At 45.7% G+C, this 26,628-nt stretch overlaps 1 protein-coding gene across 2 annotated transcripts in view; it reads right to left on the bottom strand.

The window, feature by feature from the left end:
• The window catches only part of LOC123762116 (protein sax-3), a 498,674-nt gene that overhangs the window by 10,622 nt on the left and 461,424 nt on the right, over window positions 1-26,628 (bottom strand). For both annotated transcript variants that reach the window (XM_045748448.2, XM_045748449.2), the window contains exon 4: window positions 1,451-1,604. In XM_045748448.2, coding sequence (XP_045604404.1) covers window positions 1,451-1,604 — 154 coding nt within the window. The remainder of the gene's footprint in view (window positions 1-1,450; window positions 1,605-26,628) is intronic.

Genomic DNA, 26,628 nt, shown 5'->3' on the forward strand with positions numbered 1-26,628 from the left:
AACTACAACTAATCACTGTTCCAACTGAATGGCAATGTCTGTGGTAGAAACTGATCAGTCACTAACATTACCACCAGCCAGGCTTAAAATAACCGTCACCAACCAGTACAAAGACGGTGACACCTCCCCCAACACCACCAGTACTGAAGTGTTCACTACTATGCAAGACATCAGAGGCGTACCCACTAAACACCGCCTCCAGTGACGCTAAAGGGCTTCCCGTTGGTAACTTCCATTTGTGGTTCTGTAGAAACATGGTCGTTATTTAGCATAAGTTTCTTTTAAATGTTGATAGACCCCGCCAGTAAATATTGCCGGCCTGGTTGTCTGATTCAGGAAAGGTTCAAAAGAGAGGGTATTTTAATTTGAATAATGCGCTCCTTAGACTCCACCAGCGTCGCATAAGTCACCCGGCTGAGACCACTATTAATGACTGATACAGGCGGGAGGATTTTTGTTCACTGCCGTTCTGTGTGCCGTGAAGGGGGCAGCGGTGGCTTCCCCCACCCCCGGTCCCCAAGTGTAGTGAAGGGGCAATGGTGGTTCCCATCACCTCCCTGGGGCTCCATGTGTAGTGAAGGGCAGCGTGGCTCCCATCAACCCCCGACCGCCGCACCAGAGGCTTAATCAGGCCCCAGCGGGAGCGTGTTGGACAAGGGCCCCCCGTCGGTAGCCTAGCCACATTTGCATACTCTGACGATTCTATAAACTCCTGCAGAAATACCTCGGCCCCTCGCCTAAGGCCAGCTACTCTCTTACTTGCTACTTCGCCATCTTCTTCAGTCGACGGTCCTGCTATAGGGAGGAGGTACAAACATACCTCTTTGAAACGCCACCGCCCATACATTTAACGAAAGCCTCTGCGCATCCAAAGCTAACCTCGACACACACAGGGCACAGCTACACCAACCACCACATGTTACCACGCTATGAGCGACGCTAAATCAAAGAGGCACGGATGGATTTATGCCAACATTAAGAGCCTCTGGGAGTCGCTACACCAAGTGAAGGTGTGTCTGATGCGAGACGTCCGCGCATATAAAACAGGGAGGAGAGGGCAAGGGGTCGTACAGCAAGGGGGAATGAAAAGAGCATTTATTGACCGACACACTGCTACTTAATATATAATGGAAGACCAAAAAAAATGGGAAGATAAAATTAAACCTTCAACTTCCTCAACTTCCGTTTTCTTTACTTACATCCCGTTCTCACAGCCTATTCCCGAGACGTTGCTAATGATGACAATATAGTGACAGGTGCTGGGTTGTCAGAGTCACACTTGTAGTGCCAGTCATATGTACACTGACAAAGTACACACACATGTAGTGTCAGTGTCACGTGTACACAGAGAGGGCTTGGAGCACCATTTACCAAGAAAACAATTCTAGAGAGTGACAGGATCGTGCGACGTTGTCGGGAACACAGGGAAGAAGACATGCTTGGTACTGACCTGTGTTGGGTAGCAGGGTCGAGGACCACCCCATCCTTCTCCCAGGACACAACTGGCTCGGGGTTGCCTCGTGGGGGAAGGCATTCCAACATGGCAGTCTCTCCCTCCGCCACTCGAGTCGCTTCCGGCACCAGTCGGAAGTCGTCACGGAGAACTGTAGGGAAAAACAAGACACAAACTTTGTAAATAAATATTATAAACTGGATGATGAATGTTCATGATCAAACAAAATAATTGCTGAATGTATCCGAACAGTAATGACAAGTCAGGATTGTAATCATCGAAACTTTTAAACACTTGTGGAGCACGTACTTGCGCACTCATGCACTCGAACAGGTGCACTCGCACAGGTACACTTGCACTCGGGGGAATAGATAAGTGGACAAGGATAGCCTCTTCAGATTAAAAGAAATCAGGACATAAGGACACATGTGGAAGTTAGAAACACAAATCAGCCGAAGGGACATAAGAAAGTACTTGTACCCTGTACAGGTAGTTAACAAGTGGAATGCTCTACAAGAGGAACTTGTAGAAACTACCTCTGGCCACAACTTTAATTCCCGATTCGACAAAGAATTTGAAAAACACAGTTAAGTTTAAATGCAACAGGTACAAGGCGGGGCATAAAGAGCTAGATCTCACTTCCCCTTAAACACTGATAGATAAGTACTGATATGCGAGAATGAGCAAACTTACCTAAGTGGATACTTTACTTCAACCCAAGCAAATGCAAGGTCATACGAATATAAGGAAGTGCAAGGAAGCCAGGGGAAACAATACAATTTGTAGGGGTAACAATCAGTTTCAGTAAGAGTAAAGTTCATGGAAGAAGAACACTGCACCCATCACCAAAAGCCCACATCTATAGAATTACATCGTTGCATAAGACATGCGAGATTAAAGGAGGAAGAAAAAACTCTAGGTAACTAAGCCTTGAAGACAGAAGAATCAGGAAAGGTATGATCCCCCATACAAATTCTCGGGGGAAATAGACAAGGTGATACACGAACAAGGGAACACAGGTGGAAATTAGTACAGAAATGAACCCAAGAGACAATAAATAATGTTTTCAGTGCTAGAATAATGAGGTGCTTAGTGTTTTTCATCTCCTCACTATACTGAAAAGTGAAGTGCTGAAGGAAGACTCCATAAACATCATCAAATGTAGATATGACAGAGCTCAAAGACTCTGGAACCTAAACAACCAGTTGACTGAGAGCTTAAACTTTTTCAAATACAATGAGAGAGAGAGAGAGAGAGGGGGGGGGGAGGGAGGGGGGTCGAGGTAGGTAAAACAGCATCCTGGCCCGCCCTTCCCTATCCTAAACTCGACTCCTACAATATGAGCCACGGTATTATCTGACAGATGTGCGTGTTCAGCACTATCCGCCTGCCCTGAGCCTGGCCCGGCGCGGTCCGTGTCAACCCCCCCAAGTGTTTCTTCCCCGTCTGTGCTCGCCAATATGGCACTGGGTATTCCAGCTTGTTCTTGCGTTTATCGCTGAGAATAATAAAACAGTTGGGCGTACTTCACAACGCCTGCCTGCCTGCATGCCTTTCGTTAAGCGTCCCTGCTGTTCTCTTCCTCGACTGCTTGCCCACTTCTGTCCGTTCGAGTCCCTGCTGTTCGCTTCTTCGACTGCCTATGCATGCAGAACCGTATGGGCACATTTCCCTTTCACCTGATTCTTCTGGTTACCGAACAGTAAATAGATACCTGGGAGATAAACAACAGTTGTGGGTTGCATCGAAGTTGTTGGTCTATAGATGGGGAGTGAGGAGGGGGGGAGGGGAGGGGAACTGAATAAGCCTACAGGCTTCCTGTCCCCGACAATGGGGAACTACAATATATGTGACGCCTTACAGGATATACCCAACGCTTCTTCTCCAACAGGATTTCTTATCTAATACGTCGCATTTTTTACGGAATGAACCAATGTTAAAAATGCTTAAAATCTTAAAATTCTTAAAATCTTCTTTAAGTATTCTTAAAAATGAAAGCACCATAATGTCGATGTTATCCTCGTCGACGTTTTCGTAACATCGGCCTCGATAGGTTAGGTACCTTTTTGATTAGGGTTAGGTACCTGTTTTGCTTGGGTTGGTACCTTTTTGATTAGGCAAAACAGTTACCTGGAGGGGTCTGGGTGTTCTACTTCCCAAGCGCGACTTGGGGCGAAGGCTTTTGTCTCGTGATAACTTGGTTCAACAGGCTGTTGTTTGAAGCGGCCGGCTAGCCTACGTATCCAATATAACCCGGTTGGTCAGGCACTTCTTACAGGGAAAAGTTACTATTTTTTTTCTTGAAGAGGTCCACTCTTCATTTATAGTGGACCACCTTTTCATTATTTCATGTTTTATAGTGGCACATTTTTAATTCTAATATACTGTATCTTACAACATTCTCCCTCTTATCCTTCTCCCTCCCTTTCTACTAATTTTCTGTCCGTAACTATTGTATTTCTTTGTGACCTTCAGCTCTCTACCATCTCCTCCCTCAGATCCCGAGAGCGTGAAAAACCACTCTTGCAGTCCAAACGTTTTTCCTAAATAATTATTAATTTCTGTGCAATAACATCTATTTTTTTTCCATTAGTGTTAGCATCAATCTTCCCTCTATATTTTATCTTTTCATTTTCAAACACAATACTGATTTTGTTTTATTTCGAAGCACTGTCTATGTGCTTCTCTAGTTTCACCCCTGTCATTTCCACCAATACCTGTTCCCGCTTCAGTTATCTCATTCTCCATTCGTTTTCTTTTCCCCTTTCCGTTCTTCCCTCCACTTTTCAATTTCTTCCTTCTCCTTTCCCATTTCTTTCGGTTCCCACTTCCTCCTGCTTGATTTTTTTTATTGTTGCCGCCGAGGCGGCTAGTTTATTGTGCACCCCATACTCATCCTGTGAGCGGTAGCGCAAAAAGCATTACAGAGGGCACAAAAGGTCTTTATCAGACCTCATCTTAGATTATTACATAAACAATTTAATCTATCCTTCACACCTTATAGTTACATGTCAGCTAGTTACAGAGAATGTTGTTTCAAGAGCTATATATTTACAGTAAGTCATTATACATTAATGGTAGGTCTTATCACTAGTACATAATTGTTTGAGGAATGGAGATATTACAGTCATAGGGGAGCTGCTGTTTATTATTAGTCTTTACAATGCTGAGTTTCTTAATCTCATATGTCATTTATCTACCGGGAGCGAGATATGGATACAGCGCAAGGATTTCAGGTATTCTATCCTTGGTAATAAGATAGGTTGCCATATCATACTGCGTGAGCTTAGATTTATCTCTAAATGGCTCAATTTTACTACAATCCAAAATATAGTGTTAGAGTGTGTCCCTGTCTTTGTCCACACACTTTACACTTTACTTCATCTAGACAAGCCGAACTGCCAGAGATACTTGTAGCCAAGTCTTTTTCATTTCCCTTCGTGCCGCTTCCTCTTGATAATTTGTTTACTTTTCCCTTACAACACATCTTTAAAGAAATCCCTCCTCAATGTTCCTTCGCCTCTTCCGCCACCCATTTACTCTGCCTGCTCTAAACCACCCAACCGTCCCACAGGATACAGTGACAAGGAGCTGAAATATGAGGACAAGCAGTTGGGGTATGGGAACTAGTAGCTGGGACTTGAGGACTCGGTAAAGGAACAGTGCTCAACTACTTGGACCTCTGGGAACGCTGAAAGGGGACGAGACACACAGGACAGCCCCTCTTAAACTATGTCGGTGCTACAGATGGAGAAAGATACATCCGACACATTCCAATAAGGTATGGCCTTTGAAGTTAGAATTTAAGCCTGAGATACGGAATCCTGAATGCTGTCAGCGTCGCTGAGGCAACCCTCTGCCTCGCTGGCGACGCGGCTCACGCTCCTCCTGGTTTGTATGTGATCTGATGCTCCAAGTTGCAATTATTCCTCTGATTTACAGAGGGAAGGAAGAGTAAAGGGAGTAGTAGCCTAGAAAAGCGAGCATTAAGATGATGCGTGAAAAAACCATCAGGGGGACTCCCTTCACTCACTGGGATCCCATTTATAATTATACAAGTTCCATTCGTGCTTCACAACCAAACTCGCTCTCCTCCCCCCCCCCTCCCTCCCACACACACAAATCAGAAGACCATTATGTATCTATGAGAGGTTCATGTACAATTGCAAAGCATCTCAAAGGCACAGTTCTTGTGAGTGTGGACAATGCCAGTGTGTGGACCCCACTGGTGTCTCCAACGTCTGACCTCTGCACCACGCCCTTTGGCCGGGGACGGGTCCTTTTGAGTACTCTTAACTCCTGCAATTTATTCATCCAAAGTTGGAGGGATTAAACTGGTGTGTAATTTGTTTGCGAGTTAGGACAGACATTTTTAAGGGCGTGATATTTCTCTTGGACAGGGACGATATATATAATATATATATATATATATATATATATATATATATATATATATATATATATATATATATATATAAATATATATAAATATAAATAAATATATAAGGGGTACCACCTCTGGTGCAAGTGTAGGGACCCATAGCCTCGGAGAAGAAAATAAAGAGTACTCAGAGAAGACCTTGTGGATCCTCACTGAACACTTTGATATTTTCTTATATATATGACAATGTCAGACCACGGAGGAAAATGAAACAGGAATTTCCTTAAGTACTTCCGTATATTAAATACATCTTCAGAAGGAATGAATATTTAATATACGAAAGTACTTAAGGAAATTCCTGTTTCATTTTCCTCCGTGGTCTGACATTGTCACATTCTTAATCACGTGTTTATTTGAGTGATATACACACACATATATATATATATATATATATATATATATATATATATTATATATATATATATATATATATATATATATATATATATATATATATATATAATATTACACACTAGCCTATATTGATATCATTAATTAGAAAGTTAGATTTACATTTGCCTACATTAGGCAAAATTAAGAAACAATGGGGTATATTTTAGTATTTTAAATTAGGTAAACTTTTATATAAATTTAAACAAAGTTAATAAGTTTATAAAATATAACTTAACAATCCAAGTAAATAATTATTAATAGCAATCCAAACACTTTTCCATATTTATATTCAGGTTTTTAACTTTTCAGAATGCTCCAAGAGCCATTTATTGTGCATGAATCAACTGACTGATTCCTGAATTTCTATTGCAAGAGCAATCCTCCATATTACCCCTCCTCCCCCCCATATGAATTTCTGTGGAGTCACTAGAAAATGTATTTTTCTAAATCTGAATTTCAATCCCAGTATATTTGTTTTTAAGATGAGCCTGAAGTACAACAATGAACAAATTCGTACGGGTATCATGGGACTTTCTTCAGTGATTCTCGTTAGTTAAGATTTCGTCTCGATATTATAAAATAAGGAAGCTAGAGAGAGTGAGGAAGTGGAAACAAGACCTGCCTGCCTTCAGGAGGTGGGTCATGCGGCCTTCTGAAGGGTGGGTGAGCATCGCTAGCCATAGTTCAGGACAGTTTTCAGTCGACATGGGCCAAATAATTGGTGGTGGCAATTAACTCTGGCGACATCGTGCTAATTAAGACGGATGGTCTGAGCTGTTGACGCCTTCTGCTGCCACTCCTACAAGTATAGTGCTGCTGTCCAAGGGTGTTGAAAGTGATACTGGTGTTGTTAGCGCCAAAGGTGTCTACAAGTGCTGGTATTTAAGGTGTTGCAAGTGCTTCTTATGTTGTTGAAGGTGCTACAAGTAAAGGCACTGAAAGTGACATAAGTGTTGATTATGCTGTCATTGTAAGTATTACACACGCTGATGCTGTTGGTGTTAAAGTCGCCGCTGAAGGACATATAGAGCAGGCGCATTTTGTTGGTTTAAAGTGCGCTGGTGTTAGCCTAAGATCAGAGGTTCAATGTGTGCCATACTACTGTTAATGATGCTTGGGATGATGCGGGTACTGTTGATCCGGGTTATGTTGCAACTGTTGCTGCAAGAGCGAATAGGAACGACAACACAGGAAACGAGCGACCTTCACCAAAGAATCCTTATGGATTATTCTCCCTTTGTTCCTGCTAGGGTTTCTGGCCGTAGGAATGTTCCCCGAGCTCCAATTGGTCCTGCTCTTTCCGGAGTGTGCTACTGTTACAGCTGATTTGATTCCAATTCACGCAGTCTCATGCTTTTATGCAGGCGATAAGTCACAATAACGTGGCTAAAGTATGATGACCAGACCACACACTAGAAGGTGAAGGGACGACGACGTTTCGGTCCGTCCTGGACCATTCTCAAGTCGAAACGTCGTCGTCCCTTCACATTCTAGTGTGTGGTCTGGTCCTCATGCTTTTATTTCCGACAGTTATTGTTGTTGGTGGTGATAGTTCCACTGGCTGCATCCATGTGGCTATCCTAAATTAGTGTTGTTAATACGTGTGTTCCGGCGACAACTACCATCATTAGCTACTGCTTATCCCACTGACGATAGCAGTGTTGTTGATGCTGTAGACGCAGCTGCTTCTGCTCTTCGTGGCATAATGCTGCTGCTATGCCATCACATTCCAGGGAATGGATGCTGCTAATGCTTTTGCTCCAGCTATGGGTCCTACGTCGTACTTTCGAAGTTTGTTTCACTGGTACTTCTCTCCATGCAATACGAGTGGCTTCCATTCAGTACTGGGCACGAGTTCATTACACGCTCATAAACCAAAAACATGTTCTAACAACAGTTTTGGGATTGTGTTCATCTCCGGATATTGACCAGAAAAAGGGTTGTAAATGTTTATCAGGCGGGACCTCTGCCAGCCTCCGCTCTTCCAAAGTCAAATTCCAGCAAACTATAATTATATATTAGGTACAGTATATACCAAGTAACTCCAGGTATACATCAGGTAGAGTATATACCAGGCATATATCAGGTACAGTATATACCAGGTTAGGTATATACTGTATACCTAACAAAAATATGTATACCTAACAAAGTATACAAAAATGGGGCGATTTTCGCCGCTAGCGGCCAAAAATCACGCGATTTTCGCCGCTAGCGGCCAAAAATCACGCGATTTTCGCCGCTAGCGGCCAGAAACTATGCGATTTTTGCAGCTGGCGGGCAAAAATAGCGCGATTTTTGCAGCTAGCGGCCAAAAACCGCGCGATTTTCGCCGCTAGCGGCCAAAAATCGTGCAAATTTCGCCGCTAGCGGCCAAAAATCGTGCGAATTTCGCCGCTAGCGGCCAAAAATAGCGCGATTTTCGCCGTTAGCGGCCAAAAACCGTGCGATTTTCGCCGCTAGCAGCCAAAAATCGGGCGCTAACGGCCGAAAACCGCACTATTCTCGACGCTAGCGGCCAGAAACCATGCGATTTTTGCAGCAGGCGGGCAAAAATCGCGCGAATTTCGCCGCTACCTGCCAAAAATCGACAGATTTTCGCCGCTAGCGGCCAAAAACCATGCGATTTTTGCAGCTGGCGGGCAAAAATAGCGCGATTTTCGCCGCTACCGGCCAAAAACTGCGGGATTTTCCCCGCTAGCGGCCAAAAACCATGCGATTTTCACAGCTGGCGGACAAAAATCGCGCGATTTAAGCCGCTAGGGGCCAAAAATCGTGCAAATTTCGCCGCTAGCGGCCAAAAATCGTGCGAATTTCGCCGCTAGCGGCCAAAAATCGCGCGATTTTCGCCGCTAGCGGCCAAAAACTATGCGATTTTTTGCAGCTGGCAGGCAAAAATAGCGCGATTTTCGCCGCTACCGGCCAAAAACCGCGCGATTTTCGCCGCTAGCGGCCAAAAACCATGCGATTTTCGCAGTTGGCGGGCAAAAATCGCGATTTTCGCCGCTACCGGCCAAAAATAGCGCGATTTTCGCCGCTAGCGGCCAAAAACCGTGCGATTTTCGCCACTAGCGGCCAAAAATCGGGCGCTAACGGCCAAAAACCACACTATTTTCGACGCTAGCGGCCAGAAACCATGCGATTTTTGCAGCTGGCGGGCAAAAATCGCGCGAATTTCGCCGCTACCTGCCAAAAACCGCGCGATTTTCGCCGCTAACGGCCAAAAACCATGCGATTTTAGCAGCTGGCGGGCAAAAATCGCGTGATTTTCGCCGCTTCCGGCCAAAAACCGCGCGATTTTCGCCGCTAGCGGCCAAAAACCATGCGATTTTCGCAGCTGGCGGGCAAAAATCGCGATTTTCACCGTTACCGGCCAAAAATGGCGCGATTTTCGCCGCTAGCGGCCAAAAACCGTGCGATTTTCGCCGCTAGCGGCCAAAAATCGGCCGATTTTTGCCGCTAACGGCCGAAAACCGCGCTATTTTCGACGCTAGCGGCCAGAAACCATGCGATTTTTGCAGCTGGCGGGAAAAAATCGCACGAATTTCGCCGCTACCTGCCAAAAATCGACCGATTTTCCCCGCTAGCGGCCAAAAACCATGCGATTTTTGCAGCTGGCGGGCAAAAATAGCGCGATTTTCGCCGCTACCGGCCAAAAATCGCGAGATTTAAGCCGCTAGCGGCCAAAAATCGTGCAAATTTCGCCGCTAGCGGCCAAAAATCGTGCGAATTTCGCCGCTAGCGGCCAAAAATCGCGCCATTTTCGCCGCTAGCGGCCAGAAAAATTTTTGCAGCTGGCGGGCAAAAATAGCGCGATTTTCGCCGCTACCGGCCAAAAACCGCGCGATTTTCGCTGCTATCGGCCAAAAACCATGCGATTTTCGCAGCTGGCGGGCAAAAATCGCGATTTTCGCCGCTAGCGGCCAAAAATGGCGCGATTTTCGCCGCTAGCGGCCAAAAACCGTGCGATTTTCGCCGCAGGCGGCCAAAAATCGGGCGATTTTTGCCGCTAACGGCCGAAAACCGCGCTATTTTCGACGCTAACGGCCAGAAACCATGCGATTTTTGCAGCTGGCGGGAAAAAATCGCACGAATTTCGCCGCTACCTGCCAAAAATCGACCGATTTTCCCCACTAGCGGCCAAAAACCATGCGATTTTTGCAGCTGGCGGGCAAAAATAGCGCGATTTTCGCCGCTACCGGCCAAAAATCGCGAGATTTAAGCCGCTAGCGGCCAAAAATCGTGCAAATTTCGCCGCTAGCGGCCAAAAATCGTGCGAATTTCGCCGCAAGCGGCCAAAAATCGCGCGATTTTCGCCGCTAGCGGCCAAAAACTATGCGATTTTTGCAGCTGGTGGGCAAAAATAGCGCGATTTTCGCCGCCACCGGCAAAAAACCGCGCGATTTTCGACGCTAGCGGGCAAAAATCGCGGATTTCGCCGCTACCGGCCAAAAATAGCGCGAATTTCGCCGTTACCTGCCAAAAACCGCGCGATTTTCGCCGCTAGCGGCCAAAAACCATGCGATTTTCGCAGCTGGCGTGTAAAAATCGCGTGATTTTCGTCGCACCGGCCAAAAACCGCGTGATTTTCGCCGCTAGCGGCCAAAAACCGTGCGATTTTCACAGCTGGCGGGCAAAAATCGCGCGATTTAAGCCGCTACCGGCCAAAAATCGTGCAAATCTCGCCACTAGCGGCCAAAAATCGTGCGAATTTCGCCGCTAGCGGCCAAAAATCGCGCCATTTTCGCCGCTAGCGGCCAGAAAAATTTTTGCAGCTGGCGGGCAAAAATAGCGCGATTTTCGCCGCTACCGGCCAAAAACCATGCGATTTTCGCAGCTGCGGGCAAAAATCGCGATTTTCGCCGCTAGCGGCCAAAAATGGCGCGATTTTCGCCGCTAGCGGCCAAAAACCGTGCGATTTTCGCCGCTAGCGGCCAAAAATCGGGCGATTTTTGCCGCTAACGTCCGAAAACCGCGCTATTTTCGACGCTAGCGGCCAGAAACCATGCGATTTTTGCAGCAGGCGGGAAAAAATCGCGCGAATTTCGCCGCTACCGGCCAAAAACCGCGGGATTTTCGCCGCTAGCGGCCAAAAATCGTGCGAATTTCGCCGCTAGCGGCCAAAAATTGCGCGATTTTCGCCGCTAGCGGCCAGAAACTATGCGATTTTTGCAACTGGCGGGCTAAAATAGCGCGATTTTCGCCGTTACCGGCCAAAAACCTCGCGATTTTTGCCGCTAGCGGCCAAAAACCATGCGATTTTCGCAGCTGGCGGGCAAAAATGGCAATTTTTTGTCGCTACCGGCCAAAAATAGCGCGATTTTCGCCGCTAGCAGCCAAAAACCGTGCGATTTTCGCCGCTAGCAGCCAAAAACCGTGCGATTTTCGCCGCTAGCGGCCAAAAATCGGGCGATTTTTGCCGCTAATGGCCGAAAAACGCGATATTTTCGACGCTATCGGCCAGAAACCATGCGATTTTTGCAGCTGGCGGGCAAAAATCGCGTGAATTTCGCCGATACCTGCCAAAAATCGGTCAATTTTCACCGCTAGCAGCCAAAAAAGGGGCTATTTTCGCCGCTAGCGGCCAAAAATGGGGCGATTTTCGCCGCTAGCGGCCGAAAATCGTGCAAATTTCGACGCTAGCGGCCAAAAATCGTGCGAATTTCGCCGCTAGCGGCCAAAAATCGCGCGATTTTCGCCGCTAGCGGCCAGAAACTATGCGATTTTTGCAGCTGGCGGGCAAAAATAGCGCGATTTTTGCCGCTAGCGGCCAAAAACCGCGCGATTTTCGCCGCTAGCGGCCAAAAACCGCGCGATTTTCGCCGCTAGCGGCCAAAAATCGTGCAAATTTCGCCGCTAGCGGCCAAAAATCGCGCGATTTTCGCCGCTAGCGGCAAGAAACTATGAGATATTTGCAGCTGGCGGGCAAAAATAGCGCGATTTTCGCAGCTACCTGCCAAAAATCGTGCGATTTTCGCCGCTAGCGGCCAAAAACCATGCGATTTTTGCAGCTGGCGGGCAAAAATCGCGATTTTCGCTGCTACCGGCCAAAAATAGCGCGATTTTCGCCGCTAGCGGCCAAAAACCGTGCGATTTTCGCCGCTAGCAGCCAAAAATCGGGCGCTACCGGCCGAAAACCGCACTATTCTCGACGCTAGCGGCCAGAAACGCGATTTTTGCAGCTGGCGTGCAAAAATCGCGCGAATTTCGCCGCTACCTGCCAAAAATTAACCAATTTTCGCCGCTCTGGCCAAAAAAGCCCCTTTTTTGGCCGCTAGCAGCCAAAAATGGGGCGATTTTCGCCGCTACCGGCCAAAAATCGTGCAAATTTCGCCGCTAGCGGCCAGAAACTATGCGATTTTTGCAGCTGGCGGGAAAAATAGCGCGATTTTCGCTGCTACCGGCCAAAAATCGTACAAATTTCACCGCTAGCGGCCAAAAATCGTGCGAATTTCGCCGCTAGCGGCCAAAAATAGCGCCATTTTCGCCGCTAGCGGCCAGAAACTATGCGATTTTTGCAGCTGGCGGGCAAAAATAGCGCGATTTTCGCCGCTACCGGCCGAAAACCACGCGATTTTCGCCGCTAGCGGCAAAAAACCATGCGATTTTCGCAGCTGGCGGGCAAAAATCGCGATTTTCGCCGCTATCGGCCAAAAACTGCGCGATTTTTGCAGCAGGCGGGCAAAAATCTCGCGAATTTCGCCGCTACCTGCCAAAAATCGACAGATTTTCGCCGCTAGCGGCCAAAAACCATGCGATTTTTGCAGCTGGCGGGCAAAAATAGCGCGATTTTCGCCGCTACCGGCCAAAAACTGCGCGATTTTCCCCGCTAGCGGCCAAAAACCATGAGATTTTCACAGCTGGCGGGCAAAAATAGCGCGATTTAAGCCGCTACCGGCCAAAAATAGCGCGATTTAAGCCGCTACCGGCCAAAAATCGTGCAAATTTCGCCGCTAGCGGCCAAAAATCGTGCGAATTTCGCCGCTAGCGGCCAAAAATCGTGCGAATTTCGCCGCTAGCGGCCACAAATCGCGCGATTTTCGCATCTGGCGGAAAAAAATCGCGAGATTTTCGCAGCTAGAGGCCAAAAAAGGGGCTATTTTCGCCGCTAGCGGCCAAAAAAGGGGCTTTTTTCGCCGCTAGCGGCCAAAAATGGCGCGATTTTCGCCGCTAGCGGCCAAAAACCGTGCGATTTTCGCCGCTAGCGGCCAAAAATCGGGCGATTTTTGCCGCTAACGTCCAAAAACCGCGCTATTTTCGACGCTAGCGGCCAGAAACCATGCGATTTTTGCAGCTGGCGGGAAAAAATCGCGCGAATTTCGCCGCTACCGGCCAAAAACCGCGGGATTTTCGCCGCTAGCGGCCAAAAATCGTGCGAATTTCGCCGCTAGCGGCCAAAAACTGCGCGATTTTCGCCGCTAGCGGCCAGAAACTATGCGATTTTTGCAACTGGCGGGCTAAAATAGCGCGATTTTCGCCGTTACCGGCCAAAAACCTCGCGATTTTTGCCGCTAGCGGCCAAAAACCATGCGATTTTCGCAGCTGGCGGGCAAAAATGGCAATTTTTTGTCGCTACCGGCCAAAAATTGCGCGATTTTCGCCGCTAGCAGCCAAAAACCGTGCGATTTTCGCCGCTAGCAGCCAAAAACCGTGCGATTCTCGCCGCTAGCGGCCAAAAATCGGGCGATTTTTGCCGCTAATGGCCGAAAACCGCGATATTTTCGACGCTATCGGCCAGAAACCATGCGATTTTTGCAGCTGGCGGGCAAAAATCGCGTGAATTTCGCCGATACCTGCCAAAAATCGGTCAATTTTCACCGCTAGCAGCCAAAAAAGGGGCTATTTTCGCCGCTAGTGGCCAAAAATGGGGCGATTTTCTCCGCTAGCGGCCGAAAATCGTGCAAATTTCGACGCTAGCGGCCAAAAATCGTGCGAATTTCGCCGCTAGCGGCCAAAAATCGCGCGATTTTCGCCGCTAGCGGCCAGAAACTATGCGATTTTTGCAGCTGGCGGGCAAAAATAGCGCGATTTTTGCCGCTAGCGGCCAAAAACCGCGCGATTTTCGCCGCTAGCGGCCAAAAATTGTGCAAATTTCGCCGCTAGCGGCCAAAAATCGCGCGATTTTCGCCGCTAGCGGCAAGAAACTATGAGATATTTGCAGCTGGCGGGCAAAAATAGCGCGATTTTCGCCGCTACCGGCCAAAAATCGCGCGATTTTCGCCGCTACCGGCCAAAAATCGCGCGATTTTCGCCGCTACCGGCCAAAAACATGCGATTTTTGCAGCTGGCGGGCAAAAATCGCGATTTTCGCTGCTACCGGCCAAAAATAGCGCGATTTTCGCCGCTAGCGGCCAAAAACCGTGCGATTTTCGCCGCTAGCAGCCAAAAATCGGGCGCTAACGGCCGAAAACCGCACTATTCTCGACGCTAGCGGCCAGAAACGCGATTTTTGCAGCTGGCGGGCAAAAATCGCGCGAATTTCGCCGCTACCTGCCAAAAATTAACCAATTTTCGCCGCTAGCGGCCAAAAAAGCCCCTTTTTTGGCCGCTAGCAGCCAAAAATGGGGCGATTTTCGCCGCTACCGGCCAAAAATCGTGCAAATTTCACCGCTAGCGGCCAAAAATCGTGCGAATTTCGCCGCTAGCGGCCAAAAATAGCGCCATTTTCGCCGCTAGCGGCCAGAAACTCTGCGATTTTTGCAGCTGGCGGGCAAAAATAGCGCGATTTTCGCCGCTACCGGCCGAAAACCACGCGATTTTCGCCGCTAGCGGCAAAAAACCATGCGATTTTCGCAGCTGGCGGGCAAAAATCGCGATTTTCGCCGCTATCGGCCAAAAACTGCGCGATTTTTGCAGCAGGCGGGCAAAAATCTCGCGAATTTCGCCGCTACCTGCCAAAAATCGACAGATTTTCGCCGCTAGCGGCCAAAAACCATGCGATTTTTGCAGCTGGCGGGCAAAAATAGCGCGATTTTCGCCGCTACCGGCCAAAAACTGCGCGATTTTCCCCGCTAGCGGCCAAAAACCATGAGATTTTCACAGCTGGCGGGCAAAAATAGCGCGATTTAAGCCGCTACCGGCCAAAAATAGCGCGATTTAAGCCGCTACCGGCCAAAAATAGCGCGATTTAAGCCGCTACCGGCCAAAAATCGTGCAAATTTCGCCGCTAGCGGCCAAAAATCGTGCGAATTTCGCCGCTAGCGGCCAAAAATCGTGCGAATTTCGCCGCTAGCGGCCACAAATCGCGCGATTTTCGCATCTGGCGGAAAAAAATCGCGAGATTTTCGCCGCTAGAGGCCAAAAAAGGGGCTATTTTCGCCGCTAGCGGCCAAAAAAGGGGCTTTTTTTCGCCGCTAGCGGCCAAAAATGGGGCGATTTTCGCCGCTAGCAGCCAAAAATCGTGCAAATTTCGCCGCTTCCGGCCAAAAATCGTGCGAATTTCGCCGCTAGCGGCCACAAATCGCGCGATTTTCGCCGCTAGCGGCCAGAAACTATGCGATTTTTGCTGCTGGCGGGCAAAAATAGCGCGATTTTCGCCGCTACCGGCCAAAAACCGCTCGATTTAAGCAGTTGGCGGGCAAAAATCGCGTGGTTTTCGCCGCTACCGGCCAAAAACGGCGTGATTTTCGCCGCTAGCGGCCAAAAACCGTGCGATTTTCACAGCTGGCGGGCAAAAATCGCGCGATTTTCGCCTCTACCGGCCAAAAATGGCGCGATTTTCGCCGCTAGTGGCCAAAAACCGTGCTATTTTCGCCGCTAGCGGCCAAAAATCGGGCGCTAACTGCCGAAAACCGCACTATTTTCGACGGTAGCGGCCAGAAACCATGCGATTTTTGCAGCTGGCGGGCAAAAATCGCGTGGTTTTCGCCGCTACCGGCCAAAAACCGCGTGATTTTCGCCGCTAGCGACCAAAAACCGTGCGATTTTCACAGCTGGCGGGCAAAAATCGCGCGATTTTCGCCGCTACCGGCCAAAAATGGCGCGATTTTCGCCGCTAGCGGCCAAAAACCGTGCGATTTTCGCCGCTAGCGGCCAAAAACCGTGCGATTTTCGCCGCTAGCGGCCAAAAATCGGCCGATTTTTGCCGCTAACGGCCGAAAACCGCGCTATTTTCGACGCTAGCGGCCAGAAACCATGCGATTTTTGCAGCTGGCGGGAAAAAATCGCGCGAATTTCGCCGCTACCTGCCACAAATCGACCGATTTTCGCCGCTAGCGGCCAAAAACCATGCGATTTTTGCAGCTGGCGGACAAAAATAGCTCGATTTTCGCTGCTAGCGGCCAAAAATCGGGCGATTTTTGCCGCTAACGGCCGAAAACCCGGCGATTTTTGCCGCTAACGGCCGAAAACCATTCGATTTTCGCAACTGGCGCGCCAAAATCGCGATTTTCGCCGCTAGCGGCCAAAAATCGGGCGATTTTTGCCGCTAGCGACCAAAAACCGCACGATTTTCGCCGCTACCGGCCAAAAATCGGGCGATTTTCGCCGCTACCGGCCAAAAATCGGGCGATTTTTGCCGCTAACGGCCGAAAACCGCGCTATTTTCGACGCTAGCGGCCAGAAACCATGCGATTTTTGCAGGTGGTGGGCAAAAATCGCGCGAATTTCGCCGTTACCTGCCAAAACCGCGAGATTTTAGCCGCTAGCGGCCAAAAACCATGCGATTTTCGCAGTTGGCGCGCCAAAATCGTGATTTTCGCGGCTAGCGGCCAAAAATTGGGCGATTTTTGCAACTGGCGGGCAAAAATAGCGCGATTTTCGCCGCTACAGGCCAAAAACCGCGCGATTTTCGCCGCTAGCGGCCAAAAACCATGCGATTTTTGCAGCTGGCGGGCAAAAATCGCAATTTTCGCCGCTACCGGCCAAAAATAGCGCGATTTTCGCCGCTAGCCGCCAAAAATCGGGCGATTTTTGCCGCTAACGGCCGAAAACCGCGCTATTTTCCAAACTAGCGTCCAGAAACCATGCGATTTTTGCAGCTGGCGGGCAAAAATAGCGCGAATTTCGCCGTTACCTGCCAAAAATCGAACGATTTTCGCCGCTAGCGGCCAAAAAAGGGGCTATTTTCGCCGCTACCGGCCAAAAATGGGGCGATTTTCGCCGCTAGCGGCCAAAAATCGTGCAACTTTGGCCGCTGGCGGCCAAAAATCGTGCGAATTTCGCCGCTAGCGGCCAGAAACTATGCGATTTTTAGAGCTGGCGGGCAAAAATAGCGCGATTTTCGCCACTACCGGCCAAAAACCGCGCGATTTTTGCCGCTAACGGCCAAAAACCATGCGATTTCCGAAGCTGGCGGGCAAAAATCACAATTTTTTGCCGCTACCGGTCAAAAATAGCGCGATTTTCGCCGCTAGCGGCCAAAAACCGTGCGATTTTCGCCGCTAGCGGCCAAAAATCGGGCGATTTTTGCCGTTAAAGGCCGAAAACCGCTCTATTTTCGCCGCTAGCGGCCAGAAACCATGTGATTTTTCCAGCTAGCGGGCAAAAATCGTGCGAATTTCGCTGTTACCTGCCAAAAATCGACCGATTTTCGCCGCTAGCGGCCAAAAAAGGGGCTATTTTCGCCGCTAGCGGCCAAAAATGGGGCGATTTTCGCCGCTAGCGGCCAAAAACTATGCGATTTTCGCAGCTGGCGGGCAAGAATCGCGTGATTTTCGCCGCTACCGGCCAAAAACCGCGTGACTTTCGCCGCTAGCGGCCAAAAACCGTGCGATTTTCACAGCTGGCGGGCAAAAATCGCGCGATTTTCGCCGCTTGCGGCCAAAAAATGTGCGATTTTCACAGCTGGCGGGCAAAAATCGCGCGATTTTTGCCCCTAGCGGCCAAAAAAACGCGATTTTCGCAGCTAGCGGGTAAAAATAGCGATTTTCGCCGCTAGCGGCCAAAAATTGGGCGATATTTGCCGCTAACGGCCGAAAAACGCGCTATTTTCGACGCTAGCGGCCAGAAACCATGCGATTTTTGCTGCTGGCGGGCAAAAATCGTGCGGATTTCGCCGCTACCTGCCAAAAATCGACCGATTTTCGCCCCTAGCGGCCATAAAAGGGGCTATTTTCACCGGTAGCGGCCAAAAATGTGGCGATTTTCGCCGGTAGGGGCCAAAAATCGTGCGAATTTCGCCGCTAGCCGCCAAAATCGCGCGATTTTCGCCGCTAGCGGCCAAAAACCATGCGATTGTCGCAGCTGGCGGGCAAAAATCGCGATTTTCGCCGCTACCGGCCAAAAATAGAGCGATTTTTGCCGCTAACGGCCGAAAACCGCGCTATTTTCGACGCTAGCGGCCAGAAACCATGCGATTTTTGCAGCTGGCGGGCACAAATCGCGCGAATTTCGCCGCTAGCGGCCAAAAATAGCGCAATTTTCGCCGCTACCGGCCAAAAACCGCGCGATTTTCTTCGCTAGCGGCTAAAAACCATGCGATTTTCGCAGTTGGCGGGCAAAAATCGCGATTTTCGCCGGTACCGGCCAAAAATAACGCGATTTTCGCCGCTAACGGCTAAAAACAGTGCGAATTTCGCCGCTAGCGGCCAAAAATCGCGCAATTTTCGCCGCTACCGGCCAAAAACCGCGCGATTTTCGCTAGCGGCTAAAAACCATGCGATTTTCGCAGTTGGCGGGCAAAAATCGCGATTTTCGCCGGTACCGGCCAAAAATAGCGCGATTTTCGCCGCTAACGGCTAAAAACAGTGCGAATTTCGCCGCTAGCGGCCAAAAATCGCGCGATTTTCGCCGCTAGCGGCCAGAAACTATGCGATTTTTGCAGCTGGCGGGCAAAAATCGCGCGAATTTTGCCGTTACCTGCCAAAAATCAACCGATTTTCGCCTTTAGCGGATAAAAAAGGGGCTATTTTCGCCGCTAGCGGTCAAAAATGGGGCGATTTTCGCCGCTAGCGGCCAAAAATCGTGCAAAATTCCCCGCTAGCGGCCAAAAATCGTGCGAATTTCGCCGCTAGCGGCCAAAAATGGCGCGATTTTCGTCTCTAGCGGCCAGAAACTATGCCATATTTGCAGCTTGCAGGCAAAAGCGAAATTTTGGGCAAAAAAAGTAGCGAAAGTAGCCCAATTTTAGGCTACAAAGTAGCGAAATTTTGTGCTAAAAAGTAGCGAAATTTTGGGCTAAAAAGTAGCGAAAGTAGCGAAATTTTGGGCTAAAAAGTAGTGAAATTTTGGGGCGAAAGTAGCCCAATTTTGGGCTAATAAGTAGCGAAATTTTAGGCTAAAAGTAGCGAAAGTAGCCCAATTTTAAGCTAAAAAGTAGCGAAAGTATCGAAATTTTTGGCTAAAAGTAGCGAAAGTAGCCCAATTTTAAGCTAAAAAGTAGCAAAATTTTAGGCTAAAAGTAGCGAAAGTAGCCCAATTTTGGGCTAAAAAGTAGCGAAATTTTGGGCTAAAAAGTATCAAAAGTAGCGAAATTTTGGGCTAAAAGTATCGAAAGTAGCCCAATTTTTAACTGAAAAGTAGCGAAATTTTGGGCTAAAAAGTAGCAAAAGTAGCGAAATTTTGGGCAAAAAGTAGCCCAATTTTGGGCTACAAAGTAGCGAAATTTTGGGCCAAAAAGTAGCGAAATTTTGGGCTAAAAAGTAGCAAAAGTAGGGAAATTTTGGGCAAAAAGTAGCAAAAGTAGCCCAATTTTGGCCCAAAAAGTAGCGAAAGTACGCCAATTTTGGCCCAAAAAGTAGCGAAAGTGGCCCAATTTTGGCTCAAAAAGTAGGGAAAGTAGCCCAATTTTGGGCTACAAAGTAGCAAAAGTAGCCCAATTTTGGCCCAAAAAGTAGCGAAAGTAGCCCAATTTTGGCCCAAAAAGTAGCAAAAGTAGCCCAATTTTGGCCCAAAAAGTAGCGAAAGTAGCCCAATTTTGGCCCAAAAAGTAGTGAAAGTAGCCCAATTTTGGCTCAAAAAGTAGTGAAAGTAGCCCAATTTTGGGCTAGAAAGTAGCCCAATTTTTAGCTAAAAAGTAGCAAAATTTTGGGCAAAAAGTAGCGAAAGTAGCCCAATTTTGGGCTAAAAAGTAGCGAAATTTTGGGCAAAAAGTAGCGAAAGTAGCGACATTTTGGGCTAAAAAGTTGCGAAATTTTGGGGAAAAGTAGCAAAAGTAGCCCAATTTTGGGCTACAAAGTAGCGAAATTTTGGGCTAAAAAGTAGCGAAAGTAGCGAAATTTTTGGAAAAAGTTGCAAATGTAGCCCAATTTTGGGCTAAAAAGTAGCGAAAGTAGCGAAATTTTGGGCTAAAAAGTAGCGAAATTTGGGGCTAAAAAGTAGCGAAATTTTGGGCAAAAAGTAGCGAAAGTAGCGAAATTTTGGGCTAAAAAGTAGCAAAATTTTGGGCAAAAAGTAGCGAAAGTAGCCCAATTTTGGGCTAAAAAGTAGCGAAAGTAGCGAAATTTTGGACTAAAAGTAGCGAAAGTAGCAAAATTTTGGGAAAAAGTAGCAAAAGTAGCCCAATTTTGGGCTAAAAAGTAGCGAAAGTAGCCCAATTTTAGGCTACAAAGTAGCGAAATTTTGGGCTAAAAATAGTGAAAGTAGCGAAATTTTGGGCAAAAAGTAGCAAAAGTAGCCCAATTTTGGGCTAAAAAGTAGCGAAATTTTGGGATAAAAAGTGCAAAAGTAGCCCAATTTTGGGAAAAGTAGCAAAAGTAGCCCAATTTTGGTCTAAAAAGTAGCGAAATTTTGGGAAAAAGTAGCGAAAGTAGCCCAATTTTGGGCAAAAAGTAGCGAAAGTAGCCCAATTTTGGGCTACAAAGTAGCGAAATTTTGGGCAAAAAGTAGCGAAAGTAGCCCAATTTTGGGCTAGAAAGTAGCGAAATTTTGGGCTAAAAAATAGCGAAAGTAGCGAAATTTTGCGCTAAAAAGTAGCAAAATTTTGGGCTAAAAAGTAGCAAAATTTTGGGCAAAAAGTACCGAAATTTTGGAATAAAAAGTAGCGAAATTTTGGGCTAAAAAGTAGTGAAATTTTGGGCTAAAAAGTAGCGAAATTTTGGGCAAAAAGTAGCGAAAGTAGCCCAATTTTGGGCTAAAAATTAGCAAAATTTTGGGCAAAAAGTAGCGAAAGTAGCCCAATTTTAGACTAAAAAGTAGCGAAAGTAGCCCAATTTTGGGCTACAAAGTAGTGAAATTTTGGTCTAAAAAGTAGCGAAATTTTGGGAAAAAGTAGCAAAAGTAGCCCAATTTTGGGCTAGAAAGTAGCGAAATTTTGTGCAAAAAGTAGGGAAAGTAGCCCAATTTTGGGCTAAAAAGTAGCGAAATTTTGGGCTAAAAAGTAGCGAAAGTAGCCCAATTTTAGGCTACAAAGTAGCGAAATTTGGGGCTAAAAAGTAGTGAAAGTAGCGAAATTTTGGGCAAAAAGTAGCAAAAGTAGCCCAATTTTGGGCTAAAAAGTAGCGAAATTTTGGGCTAAAAAGTAGCAAAATTTTGGGAAAAGTAGCAAAAGTAGCCCAATTTTGGGCTAAAAAGTAGCGAAATTTTGGAAAAAAGTAGTGAAAGTAGCCCAATTTTGTGCTAAAAAGTAGCGAAAGTAGCCCAATTTTGGGCAAAAAGTAGCCCAATTTTGGGCTAAAAAGTAGCGAAATTTTGGGCAAAAAGTAGCCCAATTTTGGGCTAAAAAGTAGCGAAATTTTGGGCTAAAAAATAGCGAAATTTTGGGCAAAAAGTAGCGAAAGTAGCCCAATTTTGGGCTAAAAAGTAGCGAAATTTTGGAAAAAAGTAGTGAAAGTAACCCAATTTTGGGCAAAAAGTAGCGACTAGCCCAATTTTGGGCTAAAAAGTAGCGAAATTTTGGGTAAAAAGTAGCAAAAGCAGCGAAATTTTGGGCTAAAAAGTAGCGAAATTTTGGGCAAAAAGTAGCGAAAGTAGCCCAATTTTGGGCTAAAAAGTAGCGAAAGTAGCCAAATTTTGGGCTAAAAAGTAGCGAAATTTTGGGCAAAAAGTAGCGAAAGTAGCCCAATTTTGGGCTAAAAAGTAGCGAAAGTAGCGAATTTTTGGGCAAAAAGTACCAAAAGTAGCCCAATTTTGGGCTAAAAAGTAGCGAAATTTTGGGCAAAAAGTAGCGAAAGTAGCCCAATTTTGGGCTAAAACGTAGCGAAATTTTGGGCTAAAAGTAGCGAAAGTAGTGAAATTTTGGGAAAAAGTAGCAAAAGTAGCCCAATTTTGGGCTAAAAAGTAGCGAAATTTTGTGCAAAAAGTAGGGAAAGTAGCCCAATTTTGGGCTAGAAAGTAGCGAAATTTTGGGCTAAAAAGTAGCGAAAGTAGCGAAATTTTAGGCTACTAAGTAGCGAAATTTTGGGCTAAAAAGTAGTGAAAGTAGCGAAATTTTGGGCAAAAAGTAGCGAAAGTAGCCCAATTTTGGGCTAAAAAGTAGCGAAAGTAGCGAAATTTTGGGAAAAAGTAGCAAAAGTATCCCAATTTTGGGCTAAAAAGTAGCGAAAGTAGCGAAATTTTGGGAAAAGGTAGCGATAGTAGCCCAATTTTGTGCTAAAAAGTAGCGAAAGTAGCCAAATTTTGGGCAAAAAGTAGCGAAAGTAGCCCAATTTTGGGCAAAAAGTAGCGAAAGTAGCCCAATTTTGGGCAAAAAGTAGCGAAAGTAGCCCAATTTTGGGCTAAAAAGTAGCGAAAGTAGCGAAATTTTGGGCTAAAAAATAGGGAAAGTAGCGAAATTTTGGGCTAAAAAGTAGCGAAAGTAGCGAAATTTTGGGAAAAAGTAGCAAAAGTATCCCAATTTTGGGCTAAAAAGTAGCGAAAGTAGCGAAATTTTGGGAAAAGGTAGCGATAGTAGCCCAATTTTGTGCTAAAAAGTAGCGAAAGTAGCCAAATTTTGGGCAAAAAGTAGCCCAATTTTGGGCAAAAAGTAGCGAAAGTAGCCCAATTTTGGGCAAAAAGTAGCGAAAGTAGCCCAATTTTGGGCTAAAAAGTAGCGAAAGTAGCGAAATTTTGGGCTAAAAAATAGGGAAAGTAGCGAAATTTTGGGCTAAAAAGTAGCGAAATTTTGGGCAAAAAGTAGCGAAATTTTGGACTAAAAAGTAGCAAAATTTTGGACTAAAAAGTAGCGAAATTTTGGTCGAAAAGTAGCGAAAGTAGCCCAATTTTGGGCTAAAAAGTAGCGAAATTTTGGACTAAAAAGTAGCGAAATTTTGGGCTAAAAAGTAGCGAAATTTTGGGCAAAAAGTAGCCCAATTTTGGGCTAAAAAGTAGCAAAAGCAGCGAAATTTTGGGCAAAAAGTAGCGAAAGTAGCCCAATTTGGGCTAAAAAGTAGCGAAATTTTGGGCTAAAAGTAGCGAAATTTTGGGCTAAAAGTAGCGAAATTTTGGGCTAAAAAGTAGTGAAAGTAGCGAAATTTTGGGCTAAAAAGTAGCGAAATTTTGGGCTAAAAGTAGCGAAAGTAGTGAAATATTGGGAAAAAGTAGCAAAAGTAGCCCAATTTTGGGCTAAAAAGTAGCGAAATTTTGTGCAAAAAGTAGGGAAAGTAGCCCAATTTTGGGCTAGAAAGTAGCGAAATTTTGGGCTAAAAAGTAGCGAAAGTAGCCCAATTTTAGGCTACAAAGTAGCGAAATTTTGGGCTAAAAAGTAGTGAAAGTAGCGAAATTTTGGGCAAAAAGTAGCGAAAGTAGCCCAATTTTGGGCTAAAAAGTAGCGAAATTTTGGGAAAAAGTAGCAAAAGTAGCCCAATTTTGTGCTAAAAAGTAGCGAAAGTAGCCCAATTTTGGGCAAAAAGTAGCGAAAGTAGCCCAATTTTGGGCAAAAAGTAGCGAAAGTAGCCCAATTTTGGGCAAAAAGTAGCGAAAGTAGCCCAATTTTGGGCTAAAAAGTAGCGAAAGTAGCGAAATTTTGGGCTAAAAAATAGGGAAAGTAGCGAAATTTTGGGCTAAAAAGTAGCGAAATTTTGGTCGAAAAGTAGCGAAAGTAGCCCAATTTTGGGCTAAAAAGTAGCAAAATTTTGGACTAAAAAGTAGCGAAATTTTGGGCTAAAAAGTAGCGAAATTTTGGGCAAAAAGTAGCCCAATTTTGGGCTAAAAAGTAGCAAAAGTAGTGAAATTTTGGGCAAAAAGTAGCGAAAGTAGCCCAATTTGGGCTAAAAAGTAGCGAAATTTTGGGCTAAAAGTAGCGAAATTTTGGGAAAAAGTAGCAAAAGTAGCCCAATTTTGGGCTAAAAAGTAGCGAAATTTTGGGCTAAAAAGTAGCGAAAGTAGCCCAATTTTAAGCTACAAAGTAGCGAAATTTTGGGCTAAAAAGTAGTGAAAGTAGCGAAATTTTGGGCAAAAAGTAGCGAAAGTAGCCCAATTTTGGGCTAAAAAGTAGCGAAATTTTGGGAAAAAGTAGCAAAAGTAGCGCAATTTTGGGCTAAAAAGTAGGGAAATTTTGGGAAAAAGTAGCAAAAGTAGCCCAATTTTGGGGGTAAAAAGTAGGGAAATTTTGGGAAAAAGTAGCAAAAGTAGCCCAATTTTGGGCTAAAAAGTAGCGAAATTTTGGGCAAAAAGTAGCAAAAGTAGCCCAATTTTGGGCTAAAAAGTAGCGAAATTTTGGGCTAAAAAATAGCGAAAGTAGCAAAATTTTGGGCTAATGAGTAGCGAAATTTTGGGCAAAAAGTAGCGAAAGTAGCCCAATTTTGGGCTAAAAATAGCGAAAGTAGCAATATTTTGGGCAAAAAGTAGCGAAAGTAGCGAAATTTTTGACTAAAAAGTAGCGAAATTTTGGGTTAAAAGTAGCGAAAGTAGCGAAATTTTGGGCTAAAAAGTAGCGAAATTTTGGGCAAAAAATAACGAAAGTAGCCTAATTTTGGGCTAAAAAGTAGCGAAGGTAGCCAAATTTTGGGCTACAAAGTAGCGAAATTTTGGGAAAAAGTAGCGAAAGTAGCCCAATTTTGGGCTAAAAAATAGCGAAATTTTGGGCAATAAGTAGCGAAAGTAGCCCAATTTGGGGCTAAAAAGTAGCGAAAGTAGCGAAATTTTGGGCAAAAAGTAGCGAAAGTAAAGAAATTTTGGGCTAAAAAGTAGCGAAATTTGGAGCTAAAAAGTAGCGAAATTTTGGGCAAAAAGTAGCGAAAGTAGCCCAATTTAGGGCTAAAAAGTAGCGAAAGTAGCGAAATTTTGGCCTAAAAAGTAGCGAAGGTATCCCAATTTTGGGCTACAAAGTACCAAAATTTTGGGCTAAAAAGTAGCGAAATTTTGGGCTAAAAAGTAGCGAAAGTAGCGAAATTTTGGGAAAAAGTAGCGAAAGTAGCCCAATTTTGGGCTAAAAAGTAGCGAAATTAGCGAAATTTTGGGCTACAAAGTAGCGAAATTTTGGGAAAAAGTAGCGAAAGTAGCCCAATTTTGGGCTAAAAAGTAGCGAAATTTTGGGCAATAAGTAGCGAAAGTAGCCCAATTTGGGGCTAAAAAGTAGCGAAAGTAGCGAAATTTTGGGCAAAAAGTAGCGAAAGTAAAGAAATTTTGGGCTAAAAAGTAGCGAAATTTGGGGCTAAAAAGTAGCGAAATTTTGGGCAAAAAGTAGCGAAAGTAGCCCAATTTGGGGCTAAAAAGTAGCGAAAGTAGCGAAATTTTGGCCTAAAAAGTAGCGAAGGTAGCCCAATTTTGGGCTACAAAGTACCAAAATTTTGGGCTAAAAAGTAGCGAAATTTTGGGCTAAAAAGTAGCGAAATTTTGGGAAAAAGTAGCGAAAGTAGCCCAATTTTGGGCTAAAAAGTAGCGAAAGTAGCGAAATTTTGGGCAAAAAGTAGGGAAAGTTTAGGTTAGGTTAGGTAGGTTAGGTTAGGTTAGTTTAGGTTAGGTTAGGTTGGTTAGGTTAGGTTAGTTTAGGTTAGGTTTGGTTAGTTTAGGTTAGGTTAGGTTAGGTTGGGTTGGGTTAGGTTGGGTTAGGTTAGGTTAGGTTAGGTTAGGTTAGGTTAGGTTACGAAAATATGCCAATTACATAAAACGGCGAGGGGTCATATTTTGCCCAAACCCCCCTGCAGTTTTCAAAATGTCTGAAATGTCGGAAATTTGACTCCTGAGCGTGATTTTTCAGCCGAATTCTGACTCTCTGCACCTATTTTCAGTTTCAAATTACGACTTTTTATACCGAAAATATGCCAATTACTGAAAACGGCAATTGGTCATATTTTGCCCAAACCCCCCTGCAGTTTTCAAAATGTCTGAAATGTCGGAAATTTGACTCCTGAGCGTGATTTTTGAGCCGAATTCTGACTCTCTGCACCTATTATCAGTTTCAAATTACGACGTTTCATACCGAAATAATGCCAATTACTGTAAACGGCGATGGGTCATATTTTGCCCAAACCCTCCTGCAGTTTTCAAAATGTCTGAAATGTCGGAAATTTAACTCCTGAGCGTGATTTTTGAGCCGAATTCTGACTCT

Source organism: Procambarus clarkii, chromosome 34 (assembly GCF_040958095.1).
Source record: "Procambarus clarkii isolate CNS0578487 chromosome 34, FALCON_Pclarkii_2.0, whole genome shotgun sequence".
NCBI classification, from domain to species: domain Eukaryota; kingdom Metazoa; phylum Arthropoda; class Malacostraca; order Decapoda; family Cambaridae; genus Procambarus; species Procambarus clarkii.